This window comes from Leuciscus leuciscus, assembly GCF_965113295.1.
Source record: "Leuciscus leuciscus genome assembly, chromosome: 14".
Taxonomy (NCBI): domain Eukaryota; kingdom Metazoa; phylum Chordata; class Actinopteri; order Cypriniformes; family Leuciscidae; genus Leuciscus; species Leuciscus leuciscus.
Window position 1 is genome coordinate 9,344,941 of NC_138738.1, and position 8,731 is coordinate 9,353,671.

At 35.7% G+C, this 8,731-nt stretch overlaps 1 protein-coding gene across 2 annotated transcripts; it reads left to right on the top strand.

Annotated features, from left to right (window-relative positions):
- Window positions 1-1,497: 1,497 nt before the first annotated feature.
- Window positions 1,498-8,350, top strand: prok2 (prokineticin 2). Of its 2 annotated transcripts, XM_082137343.1 has the most exons (4): window positions 1,498-1,586; window positions 5,573-5,699; window positions 7,563-7,688; window positions 7,771-8,350. In XM_082137343.1, the coding sequence occupies exons 2-4, from the start codon at window positions 5,628-5,630 to the stop codon at window positions 7,894-7,896; spliced, it is 324 nt and encodes a 107-aa protein (XP_081993469.1). In that variant the 5' UTR covers window positions 1,498-1,586; window positions 5,573-5,627; the 3' UTR covers window positions 7,897-8,350. The 2 variants fall into 2 exon arrangements, with proteins under 2 accessions (XP_081993469.1, XP_081993468.1); XM_082137342.1 differs by lacking the exon at window positions 1,498-1,586 and having other exon boundaries at window positions 5,288-5,699.
- Window positions 8,351-8,731: the final 381 nt, after the last annotated feature.

Below are 8,731 nucleotides of genomic sequence, written 5' to 3' on the forward strand. Positions count from 1 at the left end.
GTATTTTTTTCTGTAGTATTTACTTCACCACAAAATCATTTTTGTGCGTGGATCAAATATTAGTTTAAATATCCATAGCATTTTACAATGATTTGAATCAGAGCAATACTAATTGCACTAATGTCTTCCGCCAAAGCACAGTCCCAGACTCACAGCTGTGGCAAAACCCAGTTCATTGGTTATGGCCTGATTGAAACTTCAGCCCAAATTAATCAAATAGATTGAAGTTGCAGTCCAAACAAAGCAAAAACAATCAATGACACTCTGAAATAAATGGGCGATGAAACATTCTAAAATGAGCAGAGTCTCAGAGGCAAGCTAAAATTTAATTAAAGTCAGACATTCATTTAGGTTATTGGAACTTTAACTAAATTACAAGAATAATAAATTACTGAACCTCAGAACCATTTTTAGAATGAAGAAACTGCAGAAAATATGATGCCGGCCCACGATCCAAACGTAGAACTTGAGATGGGGAGAAATAATTAGCCTTGGTTGCCAAGCAGCCGGAGAGCATGTTGATGCATGTGCTATTTGAAATAAGCTGAAAATGAAATACTTTTTGTTGTTGTTGGCTAATGCCCCAAATACCATTCAGTTCAGAGTTTGGGCATTTCAGCCATGAACTCGTTTGCATGCATCATACACATACACTTTAAAAATCCATCAACACTTCAAAATGTGTAAGCTTACATTTTCAGAATTTTTTTCTTTTTTCTTATTGTCAAAAAAATAAAGAGGGTGAATACGTTAAGCTGTGCAATTTTAATTAAATTGTGCTCTGGAAATGAGAGAAAACTAATAATTATATTTCAGTATGTCTGCTATTTATTTATTTTTTTGTATTTGTAATATTCATCATGAATGGTTTGATTATTCATTTCCTGCATTTAGAGGCTAAGCTTACAATGCCTATTGGTTATGCCAATGGCACAGCTTACCCCTATGCATTTGACACACTTTACCCCAAAGCTACCATTTTGGGTAAAATGCTTTATTCAATAATTCATAGCTAAATGTAGGCCAAATCATTTACATAGTTTTATACATTCACAATTCACCTACATATAATGCATGTTATACATTATACATACAGTTAAACCTGAATTAATTTGCGTTTGGCATAACATTGTTTATTTGCCATGTAGAACATTTTGTTTGACATGCAAAGCATTAAAAAAAATTCAAAAAAATTGTTACAAGGACATGAGAGGGCAAAAGCTGCCATACAAATGAAAACACTAAGGAGTGGGTGGAATAATTGGTGCTGGGTGTAAACACATGCCTGCTGGTCTTCATTGTATCAGACATTTCTGTATTCATGAGGTTTCACATGCTATGAGACACTCAGCAATCCGTTATGACACCAAAAGACACTTCTACACTTTCTCTGCATCATCCTAACTGCCAAACACCCACACAAAACCCTCCTGATAGCACGGGGAACACAGCAAGAAATAATTGATGTGCTCTGTGTGCTTGTTTTTTTCACCCTCAGTTTGACACCTACCGAGGGTGCCAGTACCAGAACGTGATGGCACTATCCAGCTGCATCCAGACAAAGATGTTTCCTTCAGGGAGTAAAGGTTATTTCACTAGAATTTTCAATTTTAATGTCAGAAAAATAAATCGATGTTTTTCTGTCAGTCTGTTTTTGAATTACAGTAAGTCAACTGAATATATTAAGGAAACTGACAATATATATATATATGCAAGCTTAAATTGATAGCGAAATGTTTATTCTGTACTTCAGTACTTAGTGTGTTTGTCTGAATTGTTCCCTATCCCCTATATTGTCTCAGTTTGTCTTAGTCTTGTTTGAGTCACTATTTCAGTTCTCCCTTTACAGTCTGTCAGTGTTCAGTCACTCTTACATTTAGTGTGTGTTGCTCTGCCAGTTTGCCTGCTTATCATTAAACTTCGTGTTGGAACTCTAATCATTGTCTTCATAGTTTGTGACATATATAGTGCCATTCACCATGTAGAAAATAGTAATTGTGTGAACAAGAGACCGATTTCAGCCGCAGCTTCAGCGTCTATTTATAATGTTGGGGGCGGGACGCTTTCTAGAGAGCATTTGTTTGGACAGGAAATCTGATTAGAAGCTGAAGTGCAGAGTGATGTCATCAAAATCATTGATCCATATTGGCGGAAGTGAGAGACTGCATGTTTTGAACGCTTGTATCTTCTAAATGTGGATTTTGTCATTGTTTTGGAGCACACTTGCTTAAAATAAGACATGCGCATAAATGATGATAGAAACACATTTTCTGAATAAATCCCTTGATGCGTAACAAAACACTTTGCCTCAACAGAGGATGTGATTGGATACCTGGACTAACCATTGACTATTTTCATTGCACTGCATCTCAAATGGTGGTCATCAGAGCCAAAGTCAAAATCAAAATGGTTGGGTTTAATTACCTCCCAGAACCGTCTCAAAGATTGCCTTCCCAAGCAGCAGATCAGTCTGAAATATAGTGCTTGAGTCAGACGAACATGTCCTTATTTCTCATTAGAGAGCTTGGCCAATCTGTTTTAAGTTAGGTTTCTGTTTAGCATTAAACATTTATGCTCCCCACTAATTCTTTGTAAGTCCTTCATAGGCTACAAAAGAGCTGCTATGTAATCATCTCTACTGCAAGTTTGCTTAAATCCCGTCTCTAAACCATCTGCTCCATTTACTCAAGTATAATAAAGGATTATGGCACTGGATTATGGGGGTCTTGTTAACAAACCATGATACTACAGAGAAGGCTTAGATAAATACGTATCGCTGAATTTTACGATACAAGACTGCAGTTCTACTGGATTTCTGCTCATATGGTCCTCTTTAGCCATTCACATCACTCCTGGTCTGAAGTCAAAAAATGTCAGCAGTAATAACTTTGAGATGATGCAGGAGAGAAGCGGTGTGGGGGAAGGAGGGCAAACACCTGGCACACTGAGAGAAATAGAAAGAGAGAGAGGCACTAATGGGATATTAATAAGCCCTTTATGGGGCTGGAACTACATTACTGTGCTGGCAACAATGTCCACTATTACGAAAGCAGTGCAATGCTTGAGCTGTGTTTAAATTGACTTTTGTTTATAAATGCTTATAAAAGTGTTCTTTAAATGATGTGCTTATGGTGGTCATGGTAGAAAAGATCGTATTTATGAGTCGAACTCACGTAAAGTAAATACGAGTGGGAAGCTTGGGATTTTCTTTAAGCCCAGAGTTTAGGAGTTGAGGGCGTGTCAGTGAGAAACATGGCGGAATGCCACAATATAGGCCTACTTATTGGTATTTAACCGTGACCTTTTCAGGCTTTTTTATTGACAATAAAATAAGCTAAGTGCACAAAATATAATAGCATTGTAATATAACAGTAAAATATGTAACGATAAAATTACATCATAAATTAATTAAAGGGTTAGTTCACCCAAAAAAACTAAAAAAAAATCTGTCATTAATGACTCATCCTCATGTCGTTCCAAACGCGTAAGACTTTCTTTCATCTTTGGAACACAAATGAAGATCTTTTTGATGAAATCTGAGAGCTTTCTGTCTCTCCATTGACAGCTACGCAACTACCACTTTGACACTTTAAAAAGTTCATAGAGATCGTAAAACTAATCCATATGAACTGAGTGGTTTAGTCAAAACTTTCTGATAAATCCAGGTAAATATCACTTGTGAACTGAATATTTTGGTGCATAATTTTCAATCAAGCTGTAATTTTTATGCAGATAGTGTGAAATGTTTAAGTGTGAAATGAAAAATGTGACATTTAACATTCATAAAATACTAGCTAAACCATTAGCCCTAACAAGGCTGTAAAAAAAAAAAAGAAAGTAATTTCCATCACTATCATTTCAATTAATTATTTTACATAGTCGAAGAAACAGCCATAAATGTATGCATCATATAACACAATATTGAAACTAATTTATTTTAAAGTCGCAATGTAACGGAAATAAGGATCAGTAAGTTACTGATAATGCAAGTGTCCGAACAAGTGAAATAATATACCATGTAGTATTTTAAAAATGGGGGAAAACAATATTTGTGTAAATATGTGGCGACAAATCATAGCACATGGGGCAAAATGTATAAACATTTTAAGAGGATCGCTATGCAAAAATACAATTTTATGAAATTTGAAACTGCTAAAACAGCGGGGAAGATGGATGGGCATTAATTTGCATTATACACACAAATGCGGAAATGTCTACATTTAAGCATTTAAATGAGCTTAAAAAGCTTGCCCTGTTACAGCAGATTTGGTGTTATTTGTGAACCAATTCAGCAGGTTCAGAGTAGATGCAGACATGAGGGTGAGTAATTAATGACAGAATTTTCATTTTTAGTTGAACTAAAATGTGAACATATATGAATTATACCTGTGGTTACTCGGACAGGACACACGTGTGATTTTGAGTGGAAATGACTTCATATCCATGACATAAAACTCAACTTGACGCCAGTTTGTTACAATTTGAGCAATAATCCTACTTGTTTTGATATTTTGTGTTCTGATACAGTGACATTCATACATTTTCACGTTTGTCTGAAGTGTACAAATACTTTTTTATCACTTGAATACCTAAAAGCAAAGCAAGGTGGGACATTCTTAAAGTATAGAAAGAATTTAGTATTTGTGTCTGTCATTAGCAGCTCCCTTTCAGTTTCATATCCAAATTCTGAGATTGAAAGGCTATTGATTTATCTTTTTGGGTGCTTTATAAATTCTTGTGATCATAATTTGGATAGGCAGCTCTTTCACATTCCTTGCCGTGCGTAAAGGATGTTTTCAACCTATTCTCCACCTTGAACTACCGTTCGTCATGCTCAAGGACGTTTGCATGTGACGTTGCCATCCCTGGCCTGGTGAACCAACACCATTCATAGCTTCCTTTTGTCATTTTTTTTTCCCATTGCCATTTTAGAATCTTATTAAAGCGAATATTGAAGAAGAAAAAAAAACTTAAAAAGACCCCGGGAGTGGGGAGAAAAAAACACCTTTTGTGTGGCGGGAAATTAAATTTGGGTCTAAACAGGTTTAGTAGCCTTGGGAATTATTGTAGGTTTTGCAGGTCAAATTATTATTATTTATTTAACATAACATTATTCCGAAACGCACCGAAATCCCATGCACAAGGACTATTGATTTTCTAATTCAGAATTGTAATCTTTTTTTTCAACAGACCGTGTCACGACTGTAGATATCTATGAGATTTAAGGGAATGTTATAATTTGGATGTGAGGGTTGAACTGTGTGTCAGGCATGTGGGCAGTGGGGGTTCGACTGTATTACCTTGGTTTTTCTTTGTTCCTCTCTTTCACACTCCATCTCTTTTGCGTATAAAGACGTGACTCACTGATAACTCTGAATGAAGGACAGTGCTTATAAACCATCCGTCCCTCATCAGAACAACTGAGAAGCTGCCTCTTCACATTTTGGAGTATACATACATACATATACTCACATTTTACCTGACAACCATTTGTATCTGTTGGACATTGGGACCTGAAGAAAAACAAAACCTTGAAGTCCTTTTTTGTTTCTTTTCTTTTTTTCGTTTGGAGTGCTTGGATCCCCCTCCCAGGGGAGAGAAACCTGTGACACCAGCGTTTGAAGACCATGACATCCAACATTTCTTTCTTTCTTTGCCTGTTGCTGGTGTCTCTGGGTTCGACTGCAGTCATCACCGGGGTGAGTGACCCTTACAACTTGCAGGGCCATTGAAGTGGATGGAACACTGTAGAACACTATAGAACACGAACACTAAATTATTTCTTTCGTTTATTCAATCCTAATAGTAACATTGTTTGGAAATCACTGTTTGAGTGTCAAATTTGATTGAATTATTCATTTTCGTTTTAGGTTTTTCTTTACAATTATTTACTGCATCTATATATTTTAGGTGCCATTGATGTGTAAGTTTTGAGGTAGACCATTTTTTTTTCATTCCACTATGTAGAACAAATTACAGTATATTTAATTTCTGCAGTGTAGACTATTGGAGTAAAAATGAGGGGAGATTTCTGTTTATTATTCATGTATGTATGCTTGTGTGTGTAGATAGATAGATAGATAGATAGAAGAGTTCTGTTTATAAGTTTGCATACCCCAGAATAAAGAAGAAAATGCTGATCATTTTAACAAAATAAGAGGGATCATAAAAATTGCATGTTGTTTTTTTTATTTAGCACTGTCCTGGATAAGCAGTTTCACATAACAGTAAACATCTAAATGTATACATTATGTATATTTATATTATTTATTTATTATTTTATATTTATTTATTTGTTTGCTTTTGATTTGTATCTGGTTCAGGGACAATACAGACTGTTTTTTTTTTTTTTTTTTTTTTTTATAATGCTCTTTTTATTTTGTTATGTTAACTTATTAAAAGAAGTCAAGTCATTCATTGTCATCAAGCCTCAATCTTACAAAAGTTTTACCATGTTAATTGAAAAAAGAGGATTTGCTGGTCATTATGTATCAATAGAAAAGCAAAAAATGCATGGCAGTTGATTTCATAAAAGGTACAAAACAATTTTTGTTAACATCTTGACTGCCTAGAGAACCTTTCTTAACATAAATTTGACCAAAATCAGTTTGCTAAAGGCTATTAACTCCAATAGCTGATGTTAGACTGTCATTTAGACAAATCAAAGCTTTGCATTTCACTTTTAACATGGCATGTTTCCAGCTTTTAGTGCACACACAATTCAATAATGTGATGTAATGATAAAACAATACATTTAATACCGCACTGCACATATTCATTAGGGATGCACGATATATCGGCCATATATATTCATTTTTAATGCCATTGTTATCGGTTTGATGCGAATATTTGGCCAATATTTTAAATCCGATAAATAATGGATTTTTTTCCTTCAGCTGAGACATTTCAGATGCGCACTGTTCGCCATAATGGTTTTGAATTGCTTGAAATATGATTGGAATCACTTTGTGATTTATATAAAGATTACACACAAATTTGGATTTAGATTTATCGGCCAATGTATCGGTTTTTGGCTTTCAAATATAAAGAATTATCCAAAATTGTCATATCGGTGCATCCCTAATATTCATGCATGCATAAAATCGATCGTTCCTTGCCACTGTAAAGTTTAAACTCACAGAGCATTTCTAGGGTCAGCAGAGATGCCGTGCTGTTTGACATGAATGTGTTGGGATGCTCAAATGCATTTCCTTCACACCTGTCAGGACAGTAAAAGTCTACAGCGCTCTCGAAATATGCGAGAGTGCTGTCAGAACACCCCAGGCCTAATGGAGATGGAGGCATGGCATTTTCAAACACAATGAGACCATCATCCTACACGGCCTGTCAGGGAAAATCAGTAGCCTGGATCCATGAGAGAAAATCCTATACCACCCATGGGCTTATGCTCACTATACATAGCTTTACAAATACATTATATGGTGGATGAGGTGGACACACTGAACATTTCATCACTGATATGCTTGCTTACTAGAGAAGTGGACATGTTGATGTATTTATAATGAGAAATAGCCCTAAGACCTGTGTGTGTGTGTGTGTAGGCATGTGAGAAGGACTCTCAGTGTGGAGGTGCCATGTGTTGTGCAATCAGCCTATGGATCCGGAGCCTGCGAATGTGCATCCCAATGGGTCAGAAAGGAGAAGACTGCCATCCAATGAGCCACAAGGTTCATTTCCTCACTTTCCTCCTCACATTCATTATGATTTTTTTTATGTTCCTGTTTTTTACAATCTTTAATTTCTATTTAGGTGCCATTTTTTGGGAAGAGACTCCATCATACATGCCCATGTCTGCCCAACCTAGTCTGCATCACCACAGACGATGGCAAGTCCAAATGTCTCCCGCCATTTCCTTTCCAGGATCAATACCTGTGATGAAGATGCTTGATCGCTGTATAGCATGCTAATTTTTGTATAAAGTGTATAGTTGTAAAAGTGTTTTAGATCTATTTATTGAATGTATTTAATCTTCATGGAAAATGAATAGAAAGTAAGAAAAAATTAATTATAGAAAATAAATGAGCAAATCAGGTCATAAAATGCAAACAGTATTGTCAAAATGTCAAAATATGACCTAAATAATATATTAAAATTGCACTAAAGGATATTTATAGTGGTAAAGGGTTCTTTAGATTGCTAAAAATGTTTTTCACAGTAAGGAAATCTTTTAAGAACTGTTTGCTGAAAGGTTCTTTGGGGAACCAAAAATTGTTCTACTATGTCATTGCTGTGAAAATCCACTTTTGGAACCTTTTTTTTTTAAAGTGCCCCTCTGCTTTTTCGAATATCACCTTTCATGCAGTGTGTAATATAGCTGTTTGTGAATGTAAAAGGTTTTAAAGATCAAATTGCACAACAAATAAAGTTCCTAAAAGAAAGAACTGATTCTGAAATGAGTCGTCTGTAATTCCAGTCTCGCTTCCTGTTACATACCTCCGTAATAATGCCAGCCTATGGTCTTCATTGGCTGCCCACGAACAACGTCTACTTTGACCAGCCCTCAAACTCTGTAGTTGTAGCTGAGGCCTGGAAGAGTTTGGTTTGTGTCGTCAGCATGTTGAGAAAACGCTGTGTTCAGCGCTGTGAATCCACTTTGCATGCACTTCATTCTAAGCACTTCATGCAATTCTCACGCTGGAATTGATACAGAAAAATGTTTACACAATCGTTACTGTTTGTATCATTGTGTGTATACAAGCACTGAGGAAAC